At 33.2% G+C, this 15,207-nt stretch overlaps 1 protein-coding gene across 1 annotated transcript in view; it reads right to left on the reverse strand.

Moving 5' to 3' along the window:
- The window catches only part of LOC138692736 (uncharacterized), a 420,307-nt gene that overhangs the window by 38,952 nt on the left and 366,148 nt on the right, over positions 1–15,207 (reverse strand). Inside the window, exon 9 of the mRNA XM_069815928.1 lies at positions 809–841. Coding sequence (XP_069672029.1) covers positions 809–841 — 33 coding nt within the window. The remainder of the gene's footprint in view (positions 1–808; positions 842–15,207) is intronic.

Here is a 15,207-nt window from a genome sequence, read left to right on the forward strand (position 1 = left end):
GTGCATTAGATAAATATTAGCAAATGATGTTTTAAAATTTTTGTGCAAGTTTACAAAATGAATGCACCCAGCTTCGCCAGATAGAAAATTTAATTCATTCACTAATAAACTGACAAGTAGATTATGCTTGCTGGATAATAATTCATGTTAACACTACGGAATTCTATTCCAGATACAAAAATTTTTACAGGGTGTATACGGTAGAACACAGATGAACCTTTCGAGATTTGAAAGGAAAAATAGCATATCAGTACTTGAATTACAAGTTTAGGTTGTACAAAAATAAATAAAAAGTGTAGATAAATCACTAACACAAAACTAGTACGTTGACATTACGTGAAACACTACTTCCCATTCAATCTAAACTTAAATATGAACTTATTATTTTATATACACAATAAACAAGACTTGAGGGTGAATTCTTGTGTCAAGTAGCGCATGTAGAGTGTAAAACATTTATATGCATGCTTACATTGAGGAGATTAAATGATTTAGTTTTCTTTAAAAGTGAACATAACATTTATGATCTACTGTACATAGATAGATGGAGAATAGTATAAACTTCCACTTGTGTTAATTGGAGGGAGGCTGTACAATATATATACAAGCTTTGTATTAACTAAAAAGTCATTTCAGTTAAAGAAATGCTTGTCTAAAAGCTGGAAATAGTGCAGCAGTAAGGGGATGTGGAACAGCTGTTCAGATAATGCAAGCAATTGATCGGTGCTTTGAGATTATGAACTCTGCATCACATTCACGTGTTATGTTATCTTAACATATCGCTAGACAACAGCAGGCTCTAACTTACCTGTCCTCGGTATCCCACGTATTTTTCCTACGCCTATACACAGGTTGCATGTAAGGAAGCATGGACAACAAAAAAGGAAATAATAACACTGGATTCTATGTAAAAATAAAAATGAAACATAGAAAATAATTTTTTTTTCTTTCATAAATAATTAGAACGACATACAGAAACCCATGAGACTAATATACGTACAACTAGTGTAATCATTACATTAAAAAGCATATCAGCCATGTTCCATTCATATTTATACAAATATACATAGTATATTCAATTAAGAATAAATAACACACAATTTATTTCATATATTATAAGTGCAGAATCTTTCAATATATTTAAAACTTTGTAACTTGTAGTTTTTTCGAGTTCTTGAAAAAAAAAAAATAAGTCAAGCCTTTTGTTTGTTTAGGTCTTCACTGCTTTAATGTGTTTCATCTTACAAACATCCAGAACACTTTTATAATAGTTCACAAGGCAATGGAACATCTCTGAATTATGACATTTTTCTTGTATTTCACACTCTTGCATATCACAAACAATTATATCACAACATTCATCGCACTAACATCTATCTGTAAAAAACTGGCACATCTCCACATGCTGCATGTGACATTTCTCTAAAAACACTAGCATTTCTTTCAATTATTTGTATAAAAAGTTTATAAAAACAGCATATATGAGTTAAATATAATTTCTTAAACAATATTCTAGTAACTGAAGGGCAGAAATGTAAAAATATTATATTTCCATTTGTATGGTAAAACAAAATATTGGCGAATTGTGTTGTATCATTAAGCAATCGCGACTCTACGGTTGTATTTATTGTTACTTATATTCGCCAGCATATTAAGTAATTTAATGAACAGCTTTTAGTGAGGGGATCACAGACAAATATATTTAAATATATGATTTACAGTTTGTTAATTCATGCAGGTAACACTGAGGATAAAGCATAACATTCAGAGCAAGGCCTCTCACTTTGAATTGTGTATAAAATTGTTTCAGAGAAAGACACGCTCTGAGCTCATTTGTACATTTTCGTTGTGCCGCGTCTGTGGCTCAGCGCTAGCGCGCTGGTCTTCCATCCAGAGCGCCCGAGTTCGGTCCCCGGCCTGGTCGTGAAGGAATTTGTTCCCCTCTTTAATTCCACCAACTCTCTCCACCTTTCCCCTCACCTCATCTATCATCTGCAATAGTTAAAATAGGCTGGGGTGAAGTCCTGGGAATGGCACGGGTCTCCAATGCTGGTGTAGGATTTAACGTCTTGGATTTATGAGATAATCGTCTTGGAATGGAAACTGGTTCTCCCGGCGCTGAGGCAGGATGACTCGCTTGTCAACATCGGATCCGCGAATGCTAACCAGACCATCAGATGGACTGGAAAAATAATCGCATATAGGACGCACAACGGGGCAACGTAAGTCTAAGTGCATGAATCTATCCCGGATCCGACCCTTCTAAAGTCAGCGAGCCAGTCACATTAACGTTGGTAAATAAATTGAATCCTTTGTTCGTTTCTGCTCTGCAGAACTGCGACAAAACCACTGCAAGTGAAATTATGTACGCGAGAAGAGACAGTGTCCAGATTGAAAATAACTTATTGCAAAATCAGAATATTGGAAGTTGTATAAACAGAGTTCTTTGTGAATGAACGAAATAGAAAAATTATAAGGAGGGAGGAAAAACGGAGGGCAGAGACAAATGTATGTAAGATACAGGAAGGGCAGATAAAGAATATAATGAAACGAAGGCATTGCTGCACCATAATGAATGACGTTTAGGAAGAGCAAGACACTTGTCACAGTATAAATCCGAATACGATCATTTCTAATATATTTTAACAATAGCTTTAAAATGCTAAAATATTAAGTGACAATAACCTTGAGAGAACAGAGGCTAACAAGCAAACATTCTGTTGGGGGCAGATATTTTTTTTTTCTTTCATCATGTTAATAATGTCAAAAAAGTGCTGGTACAAATTTTGGTCATTCGACCGCAATTACGAAGGCTGTAAAAATAAGTTTGCCAGGTGACGTTAACACAAAGAAAACACAATTTCATCGGAAAAATGTATTTAAACAGACACAGCAACTGTTGAGCTATTTTACAACATATTCCTCACCGAAATTGAAACATTTGTCATTTCATGGGATCGACAGAGAGGTGCAGACTGCTGTCAAACGTTGGTTCCTTCTCATCCCAGGCGATTGACTTCTACAACACAAGGATACAAAAATTGATCCCATGGTTTGGGAAACGTCTCAGTACCAGTGGGAGATATGTTGACAAATATCTCAACAATTGCTGCATCCGTTTCAATAAATCTTTCCATGCAACTGTGCTTTTTTTTCTGTAAATGGCCCCAGGGAAAATCATTTTCTGAACGGTCTCGTAATTGCGGTCGAGTGACCAAAATTTGTATAAGCACTTCTTTCGATATTAATAACATAATGAAAGAAAAAAAATAACTTTTTATTAGCCCCCATCAGAATGTTTGCTTGTAAGACCGAGAAATATCTAAAACAAAATTCTAAGCAATCTCACGTTCTTCTCGAGATTGTTCTGTGTGAGCAAGAAGCCACTTGGCTCAGACTACGATACACGTTTTCACTTAAAGAACTGAACAAATTTTGAAATGTAGAAAGCTATGAGGTAAATGTAATGTACTAGGCCAAGTAAAGAAGGACAGTCGAACTCCGAAAGATTGTTCATAAAGTAGTAACGTTGCCCATGACCGAGTGGTTAGCCTCTCGTCTTCCACCGTGGCGAACCGGATTCGATTCCTATGTGAGTCATTAAGGAATTGATGAGGGACAATGCGGGCAGATGGGTTTTCTCGGGGTTCTCCCGTTTCTCCTTGCCTTTACAATTTTTGCATTAATACTCCACAATTACCCTCACTCTGCGAGGTCAGAAGGCAAGCCTCCAGAACAAATAAACTGGCTCAAAGTTTCACTCATTGTGCTCAATAAAACTATTATTATAAATTAACGAAGTACTCCTTCCTCATTTGGAGAACCAGTAAAGTTTCAATTACACAGCCAGGCAACTGAACATTTGTTAATAAGTTTAAAGCTACAGACTTTGTTGTACAAGTTCTTCGTTTTTTTTTTAAATCATTCAGTTCACTGAAACTGATAATATGATTAATAATTTACTTACAAGCGAATAATTTTACAAAATAGGTTTCTAAATTATAGGTTACACTAATTTTAAATTAGGTACAAGTAACTGAATACAAGGGTCGAATTAGCGCCGTTGATAAATTATGTATTATAGAGGAATACGGATTGGGAACGAATGATATAGATTCTGAAAGGAGAAATTTTTATCTTCTTTTGAACGTTCACAAGAAATGTTTAAATTTTACTGTATTTTTTTACAAAAATAATATCGATGTACGTAAAAGCGGCCAGACGGTGCACAGTATTGTTAGCGGGGACATTATCTTCAACATAAAATTATCTACAGAGTCAACCATAAGTAATGTCGTTAATTTCAGGGGGTTATTGTTTGAGATATTTCAAACAAGAAAGTGTAATACTATTTTGCTCGTTTTTTCTTCCTTTTCGAGATAAAAACTGTTTTATATTAAGCACTTCACAGCGTGTTTTGAGAAAGTCATTATATGAATTCGCAATATGCTCCATCAGTTTAAGAAAACAGTGTGTTACGATAAAAAAAATATTAAAGGTTTCCTCCCCCCCTTTAAATGTGCAGAAATGTAACTTTTCATTTTACAAGGAATTTTACAATGTTACATTTGTTTGGATCAAACTTGTGCACATTTAAAGGACAATACTAAAATTCTTTCAATCATTCATTATCATAATACATTGCTTTCTTAAATTGACTGATCATATTGGAAGTTAAATCAATGGCTTTCCCAAAACACGCTATGAAATATTTTATATAAAACAATTCTTATCTCAAAAAGAAAGCAAAAACGAGCAAAATTATATGAAAAATGTTTCTTTGAAACTACGTCAAAGAATAACAGACTGAAATAAAAGACATTACTTACAATTCACCCTGTATATTTTCAATTTAAAGCCATCCATGAGCAAATGTTAAAATTCTAAGAAGCATTTCCGACAGAATTGTTAACTTAGTATAATACAGTCTTCAAAACGTGTCTTTCACTGAAGTTTGTCATGTATAGGGATAATACAATTTCACTTTTAAAAACTTTTATGAAGATAAGGAAGGAACTAAACTACTTTTAAATACTTCGAAATTAAAGTTTGTGTCAGAAAATTGCATTCATATCTGATCTACTAGGGTCTATATGACAGTGATGTTGATTCTCAAAACAAGAGCCATAAAAACAAGTACACCAGCATGCACTCATACCCAGAGTTCCTTAAGAGCACCTTCTAAACCTCTGAACAATTTGGTCAGATAGAAGGGACAAATGACGTAAAAGGCAAGTCTAAAAGGAAGGATGAATAATGGTAGGAGACTAAATTTTTAGAGCCTATAAAGCAATAGACAAATGATACGTCTATTTTATCTGATGCACTATCTCGAGCATCTGACGGAGGCAGAGGGCAGGTTTGACGTGCATTTCATGCCAAATAGAATATTCGAATAAGCATTTCTAAAGGTCTGTTTCAGTTTTATTTGTTTAATTAAATGGATAATGTTAATACAAAAGCCATATTTTTTTTCCAATTAAAGGAATGCACTGCAATATTTATAATGAAATTACTGCGTGTATATCTAACACCTAGGGTAAAGTAATATATGTACAATTGTGTTAGAGTTTGTGATGTGATTTTATGGTGATTATTTTACTCTGATTTCGGTGATTAAAATGGTTTAATTTCGGTAAATATTTTGTTAAGGGATAAAAAAAAAATAAATTTCGTGCATATTTCATACTCTGAAAAAATTAAAAAAAAAAACAATAAAATATTTTATTTTAATTAGTATTGAAACAAATCCTTTGAAACTAACAGAAAGTAATAGTTTGCATTATTAATTAAATTCATAATTCAGTTTCACTGGACTGTGAGATGGCGACGGCACTGCACTTTTAATCTCACGAAGGCAGATTTGTGGGAAAGAGAAATGACCATCGTTTGTTTGCGGAAGTAGTCCCTGAAACTATGTGTAAATCATTGCCAAATGCCACATACATGCAATACTGAACGAAAAAACATGTAGAAATATTCATGTAATTTTATAGCGAAGAAAATTTTGACATTTTATTTGGAAGAAAGTCGTTTTTCGTACAAATTATCCATAAAACGTGTTTCTTTTTGTCGAAAATATCGTGATTATGAAGCAATTTCGTGGATTGATATCAGTTTAGCTAAAATTCGAGGATATATTTCACTTAATTTTGGAATTTCATTAAGGGATTTGCATTTCCAATGCATGAAGTTAAGTTTTAACACTTTTAGCGTATATCGTTCATGCCAAAAAATCACACTCCTATTTGGAGCCAATTTTCTTTAGTACGTGTCTCAATGGCAAACGCTTTTTCATAATTATGTAAGTTCACTCATTTTTTAGTTTTTCAGTATTATAATCATACTTATATAACCTGTAGAGGTTTCTGCATGCTTAAAGACAGCTTATCTAGTAACATGTAACATCTATCTTTAAGGGAGCTTTCAGTATAAAATAGTTCCCAAGCGTAAATGTAAATCTGCAGTGTCAATAGATATCATAGATACTATATATGTTACTTGCATAGCCTACATTATTAAAACCTTCTCAATTGTATGCTTGAAACTGAATTCTGAACACTCTTGTCGTCGAGAATAGAGCTTGTGTAATGAATTATAAAATATTTTAACTATACTAGCTGCTGAATATAAAGAGGTGATACAATACATGTCACTGAACAAAATTATACAACAATTATAGCTTTACTTCTTTGTAGTGTAATATTAAGAAACTCACCTGATCATGATTAAGACCATAAACCAATGTTCAACAGAAGAGTTAGTATTGTACATTTGATACCAGTGAGTGGATTTAAGTCGCTTCAAAGTTACAATTGGGTGACAGGTATGGACGACGCAAAAGAATTTTCTAGTTACGAGATTTGTGACATTCACTAAGTTATGAGAAGATGATATACGTTGAGAGAACATCGCTTCAAATTTATGAAGAACGATTTCCATTCAGTTTTGCTTTCTACAAGTTTATAATTATTCGCTTTTTCCCAGAGATTAAGATTAAGTTGTAATAGAAAATATGCTGTATGATTACATTTGTAATAGCAATGAAATGGAAGTGAGAAACAAAAAGAAACTTAATTGAACTTCTTGTCCAGTAGACTATTCTATTTCGGTTAACTATGTTACATCTGTGAACTTGTGCTACATTTAAGTACAATAATTATGTACTTAAAATAACATTATCGACAAGCACTATTACCATATCCAATTTGTCCACGATTAAAATATACGGTACCGAAATTCCGTTCAGTGAATCAGTAAAGGACATAGGTATTTATACTGATAAAAGTTTAACTTGGAACATTCAAGTTGCAGAAACCTGCAAAAAAAAAATATTCTCATTAATCCACTCGTTCAGGCGATTGAAGAAATTTCTACCCTTTTTCCAGGAAAATATGTTATTGCAAACACTCGTGATGCCCCACTTCGATTACTGTGATATTCTGTTTACTGACCTAAGCGTTACTTCGGCGCAGAGACTACAACGTGTTCATGTGCGTCCGTTTCGTCTGCAATATTCGCCGGACTAATCACGTAACACCATCCCTCGAAATGTTGTCTTGGTTCCGTCTAGAAGATCGTAGGAAAATCCACTGCTTTTCCCTCCTCTTTTACATATTGCATTTCTCCACTCCGGTCTATCTTGTGTCTCATTTTCAAAATTTATCCACCCACCATAACCTAGACACACGTTCGCAACACTCCTCAATATTATCCATTCTCTCCCACCGAACATCCTCATATTCATCTTCTTTCACTGTGGCTGTTCCTAGACTTTGGAATTCCATACCGAGTAATGTCAGGGACTGTCAGACATCAAACCAATTTAAGAATAGGCCTAGAGTAATGAAATATTTTTCTAACAATTCTTGTTAACAATAATAGCTGTTTCCGGTTTCTCAATGTTTAATGGTTATATATATATATATATATATATATATATATATATCACAGAATAAATATTTAAATTATCTCATTATTATTATTATTATTATTATTATTATTATTATTATTATTATTCATAATATGAGCTTTGTGTGTTTATTCCGTAGGAGATATTTGGGGTAAAAGGAGATAAGTTGTATATAAGTTTGTGTAAAGGGAGATAAGTTGTCCAAACTTACTACAATATAAAATATATTATCAAAATATTAAAAATAAGTAAATGTTTGTAATAGAACTTCAAAAGCATTAAGTGAAGGACAAAATAACCAGAGTACATTGTAAAAAGAAACACACTGGGATTTACAGATTTGTTGCAAACTTTGTTTTTGCATTTTCTCAAAAGTTAAATTTGAGACTTATACCCCTTTACCCGGGCACCACAGAATTATACGTTACATATGAGTAGATCCTTGCCTCACATCGCGTGAAAAGGACCTACAAATAACTCTATAATCAATAAACTAGTAAAATAGAGTGTAAAATGAAACAGATTTATTGAAAATTATAGTTATTTGGTCTGTGTTTATCAGTTTCAAATATAATTATTACATTAACTAATTTTCAGCACTAATGAACACACTTTATACAACAAGCGAAGTTTTTCGTGGACAGTAACTTACTAAGAATATGTGAAGTTGTACGTTATTTCTCCACTCGCTGAAAAACAATTGTCGATTAGAGCTATACAGCGTGTAAGGGATATAAGTGCCTTCCCTTCGCAGCCGTCGGGAACGGTCTACAGAATAAAAAAAATGTCTATACAACATAGGATCAAAACTTGATAGTTTTCCCAGAAAAAAAAATTCTTTTTTTATTTCATTTGCGTTATACTGCTTATATCGTTAGTAAAATTACGAAAACAATTACATCAATAGGTATAACTAGCAAAGAGGTAATATTAGTTTAAATAAAAATTTGTGTGTTCTATTACGTTTTCTTGAAATTAAATAAAAATGCATGCTTAAATTTGTTAATATTCTGGCGTGAGAGACGTGGCAACGTGTTCAGCAGGCAGTACTCTGCACATACCTAAGTACGAGTCAGCTGAGTTCAAGCTCCCTGTCCATAGGTCTACTGCCGAGCGGATGACAGTTCGGTATCAGGAATTCGATAAACAACTTAAAATGTCATTCACAGTTTAGGAATATCATATATTATTAATTTATGGAGAAATTCGTCGTAATTCAAATGAGACAAGAAGTTTGTATCATCAACATTTTCCTTAAAGAAGGTTACCTAATCGGCGAACTTCTGTAGCAGTTTCTCAACGATTTTTAGAAACTAGGAGTCTCTTACCTCGTTTCGAAAATCACACAAACAGAAATTTGTTTAAAAATGATACTGCTTTACGGAAGTGGAAGAGATTAAAATTTTGCATAAGAAAAACGTTCGTGTGACTTTGTACAGGAAATCATTATGGAGCAATATGGAGCAATATCTTAAAATATAAAATTGAATGTATGTATGTAAGTATGTATGTATGTATGTATGTATGTATGTATGTATGTATGTATGTATGTATGTATGTATGTATGTATGTATGAATGTATGTATGTATGTATGTATGTATGTGTGTGTGTGTATGTATGTATGTGTGTATGTATGTATGTATGTGTGTGTGTGTATGTTCTCTATACAAATCTATACGCTATGACCGATATGTGCCAAAGTTTGCACATTTAACCTTCATAACCAGGAGAAGAACATAGGCTACATTAAAATCAGAGAAATAGACGTTAAATTAATTAAAAAGATAAAAACATAAAATATATATGGTCAAACATTAATGTATAATATTAAATGCAATCTTCTACAGTCAATTGTTCTTTATTATTATCTGTTGTATTCAACATCGACTTTCATGAGACCATGGAAAAAGCAAAACAAAATAACATTGTAGATACATGATGAAGGACAAAATCTAGACAATTCATGCAATAAGTATCTTTATGCAGTTCAGAACCGTATTATGTGTTTCTCGAGATAGTTGTAGATAGTGAGCAGACTGTGTTTTATCAAACTGAATTCTTGAATTCTTTGAAATCGCAAGGATTGTCAACACATAATTGAATACTTAATATTGAATCACCAATAGTACTATTGCGAAATATTGATCCACAAAAAGTATGCAATGGAACAGGAATTGGTGTGAAAAAACTCATGGCAAACGTAACAGAAGTGATAGTATTAACTGGCAAAACGAAAAGAAAAGATGAATTTATCCCACATATTCCTATGGTAGCCAGTAATATGCCATTCGATTTTAAGTAACCGACATTTCAGTGCGACTAGCATTCGTAATGACCTTAGTAAAATAAAGCTCAAAGACAGTCGCTCAAAATTGCAGGCATTCACTTAAAAACTCCGTGTTTTTCACATTGTAACTAAATTGCGTAACTTTCTTTCCAAATATAAATTACACTCGGGAAGAAATTAAACGCAGAATAAATATGGGAAATGCGTGTTATTATTCGGTTGAGAAGCTGTTATCATCCAGTCTGCTGTCCAAAAATCTGAAAGTTAGAATTTATAAAACAGTTCTATTACCGGTTCTTCTTTACGGTTGTGAAACTTGGACTCACACTCTGAGAGAGGAACATAGGTTAAGGGTGTTTGAGAATAAGGTGCTTAGGAAAATATTTGGGGCTAAGTGGGATGAAGTTACAGGAGAGTGGAGAAAGTTACACAACACAGAACTTCACGCATTGTATTCTTCACCTAACATAATTAGGAACTTAAAATCCAGACGTTTGAGATGGGCAGGGCATGTAGCACGTATGGGCGAATCCGGAAATGCATATAGAATGTTAGTTGGGAGACCGGAGGGAAAAATACCTTTAGGGAGGCCGAGACGTAGATGGGAGGATAATATTAAAATGGATTTGAGGGAGGTGGGGTGTGATGATAGAGACTGGATTAATCTTGCACAGGATAGGGACCGATGGCGGGCTTATGTGAGGGCGGCAATGAACCTTCGGGTTCCTTAAAAGCCATTTGTAAGTAAGTAACTTTCTTTCGAGTGAGTACACCTAAAAATATATACACATTTATACAAAAGAGGGAAAAACGAATTGTATACCTACATATCAATGATACTTTTGTCATGTTCCTAATGTAGTATGTGAATATACGTAAGCCCACTGAAAATAACACTATATTAATTCTAAAATACGTATCTTTCAAAATATGATTGTCCGTGTCCAATGTGTTATTGTGATATTCTATCTGTGTAATCATGTTGCCAGTGTAGAATGTTAAGCGTTGTGGAAAGAACAATCACTTCATTTCTATAACATATGTCTTTCAGAATATTATTATTATTTATGTTGATTTCTTGCAAAATTATACTCTATCTGCATTCTGTATATAAAATAAAAAGTAGGCCTAATATATTTAATATGTTCTGAATTTGTTAGATGTGATATCTCGAGTCATATTTTTTTATTGGGTTATTTTACGACGCTGTATCAAGATCTAGGTTATTTAGCGTCTGAATGAAATGAAGGTGATAATACCGGTGAAATGAATCCGGGGTCCAGCACCGAAAGTTACCCAGCATTTGCTCGTATTGGGTTGAGGGAAAACCCCGGAAAAAACCTCAACCAGGAAACTTGCCCCGACCGGGATTCGAACCCGGGCCACCTGGTTTCGCGGCCAGACGCGCTGAGAGTCATATTTAAAAAGCCCGGGTATGATATAAGCGGACGTACAGCTGTCAAGGGGTAAAAAATCTTCCAATATAAACTGAATTATATATATGTATATATTGATTCTTTCGTACGACCGATAGACAGATAAATTTCGGCTCACGATGACACCCCAACGGATTCAGACTGGGAACAAGGGAATTTTCTAATTACCGTCAGCTCTCTGAAGTTCAAGTGAAAGCACACGTAAACATAAAATTACGTGAAATGTATGTCAGCACAGCTTCAGATCAATGTACAGATCTTATAATTATTTTATCTCTGCCTCAGTACAACGTCACATTTGTGGTGGGGAGGAAAGGAGACGGCAGAAAAATTATTTAATACGCTGACAGCCACGACTAAGATAAGGCACTTGAAATTTAGCAGTAACTGACCAGTAGAGATAAAATGTAAGATCCGTAGAACATTGAGTCAATACTAATGGGGCATATAGAGATCGAAGGGTGTGTTTTTGTTTTGCTGAACTTCAAGACAATGTTAACTCATTTAAAGGTTGTGTGACTGTAGCCTGTATATATTTTCGTTGGGTTTTACTTTGTTTAAACTGTAGTTTGATTTTTATATTATTTTATTTGTATTTCTGGAGGTATGGAAGAGAAGGCCTAATAGCCTTATCTACACCAGAATACGTAAATAAACAAAACAAATAAATATATACATTTAAAAAAAAATTAAATGTGAAGCACATGATGAAATGTTTTCTTCTCGGTGCCTGATCTACAACTGTTTTAAATTTAGTTAACCCTGGCAGGCATTTGGCTAAGGAGTTCATTAATTCATGTAAGTGAAGTTAAGTAAAGATTCATCTTTATGGACGAGGAAAGCTTAGTAAAGACAATTTGTTATGGTTGTCTATAGTTGTGTTTTCGAGATTTCCGAAAATTTAATAACCAGTTCAATTAAAAATAGAAGCAGAAAGGAAAACCCGCGCAACGCCGGGTACTTTCAGCTAGTATATATATATATATATATATATATATATATATATAATTTGAACTGGTAATGGAAATTACGGGAAAACGGCTGGACGGATTTTAATAAATGACCTCTCATTTTGAAGCTTGGAACTCAAAGTTTTTCGGAAAAGTAGTAGTTTTCAGTGAAATGTCAATTTTTAAACATAATTTTCCTATTTTCCAAAATCCATCTGTCGTCAGTTTTGAGAACTAGCTAATAGCATTCACGGCCGACTTGATATTCCCTTCGCTTTTTTGTAAAGGAGAAGCGAAGCGAGCATCAAGTCAGCCGTGCTGCATTTCAGAATAAAACAAAACACATACTACAGTAAACAATATTATACGAAGGCCATGATCTGCAAGAATGCTGACATATTTAGAGCTCAAATTAAATTGGTTATTAAAAACTTAACTTACTAAAAATAATTTACAGGTTCGATTCTATGGTGTGTAATTTTCTGAGTACTTCTGTGTATTGGATATTAAAAACTACAAAACTTGAGGTGGTTTGATGACATTACTACCATTAGAAATGGAATATTATTGTAGTTAATGCCATGATGTGACTACTATTTTTCATTAATTATACATATTAATGCTATATCGATGATATGAAAGTGAAATGTTTTGAGGTTATATAAGTAGATGTAGAGAATAACTTAAATTAGATTTTGATTTCTATATTTTACTGAGTGGCAGCTACATGGTATATATAGTATATGTTACTGAAAGCTATAAAACTTACGTAAGATAATAATATTATTAAAAATCAAATATTTTTATAATTTTTATTCAAGTGCGGTTGGGCCTTTTTCATATATTTAATGGCGGTGTGGTGTAGATATTTATATGCGTGGTTCTCTTCACTATTGGCTCGAGAGAGAGAGTATCTTTCATTGTTATGGAAGCAAATAATTTTCCGAATGTCTGGTATTCTTCATCTATCTATACTAATAATAAATCTGTAGCCGAAATTTTTCTGGTAATTTTCGCTTTTCCAAAAATAATTGGTCCTAACATATATAATTAACCAACCTGAAACCGAAAATCGCTTTTTTGAAATTTTTGTTTGTATGTCTGTCTGTCTGTGTGTTTGTTACCTTTTCACGCGATGATGGCTGAACGGATTTCGATGAAAATTGGAATATAAATTAAGTTCTTTGTAACTTAGATTTTAGGCTATATGGGATTCAAAATACGTTATTTAAAAGGGGGGTTATAAGGGGGCCTCAATTACATGAATCGAAATATCTCGCTTATTATTGATTTTTGTGAAAAATGTTACATAACAAAAGTTTCTTTACAAATAATTTGCGATAAGTTTTTATTCCTTGAAAAATGTTGATAGGACTGATATTTAATGAGATAAATGAGTTTTAAAATTAAAATAACTGCCATCTAAGGCCATGTAATGAATTAAAAAACTAATGACTTCGTCTATAAGGGGCCTTGGACAGCAACAATAGAAAGCTATGAAAGATAGCCTACAGGGAATGTTTCTGTGTTTGTATGAAGTAATATCGGAAGCTAAATTAACCGATTTGTATAATTAATTATTATTTCACCATTGGAAAGTGTAGTTTCTCTAGATGGACATAATGCTATAATGTTATTACAGTAACTTCTGATATAATATAATATAATATAATATAATATAATATAATATAATATAATATAATATAATATAATATGTAATATAATATAATATAATTTAAGTTATTTGAAGGGTTCAGAACCATAGTGGGCCAAGCGCCATTTACTGAATACGTAGAAAACAAGGGTTAAAATTAAGTTATTACCATAATTCAATGGAAACCTATAACAAGTAACATAAAATATACACATTAATCTAAATGATGTCAATCTTCCTTAGACTATGGTTGCATGTAATAAAAATTAAGAAACATGTTAAAGGAATTGTCATTGCACCAAATGAGTGTCTCTGAACCAAAATGATCGCATTTTAATTATTTGGGTGCAATTTAAATTAAGTAACATATTAAACGATTTATCCTTCTATCAAACACGAATGTTCCCTGGATCAAATGTCCTATTTTAATTATGTAATTACTTTATATTTATTTCTAACGGGTGCAGCGGAGCGCACGGGTACGGCTAGTTGAAAATAAATCTGAAAAATGTTTATTTGAACGTCTAATGAACTTAGTTTGCAGCATTTGCTGCACAAGCCACTATAATATTCATATTATGACACAGTCATTATACGTCCGTTGATTTTGAGAAATACACACTGTTCAAGACTTTTTAAAATCATTGTATGTAGTGTTTTCTTGACAGTCCGGGACAAGTACTTAAATACCTGATAAATTTTCTTCACACTTTCGAACGCTATAAAGCAAAATGATTTCTATTGCAAGATAAATTCTTTGTTTGCCAGTTAACTATGCATATGTAAGGTGCTGTCTAGTTTCGGTCCAGAATAAATCTTGTGCTAAAAATGAAAACTCAACAATCAACGGAGATGAAAGCTCCAAAGCCAATGCAATTGGTGATATCGGCCATCAGGGATCTACGAGAGCCCAGCGGTCCTACTCCGAAGAAGTTTGCAAACTAATCATGTCGCGCTACCCCACTGA

This window comes from Periplaneta americana, chromosome 17 (genome assembly GCF_040183065.1).
Source record: "Periplaneta americana isolate PAMFEO1 chromosome 17, P.americana_PAMFEO1_priV1, whole genome shotgun sequence".
Lineage (NCBI taxonomy): Eukaryota > Metazoa > Arthropoda > Insecta > Blattodea > Blattidae > Periplaneta > Periplaneta americana.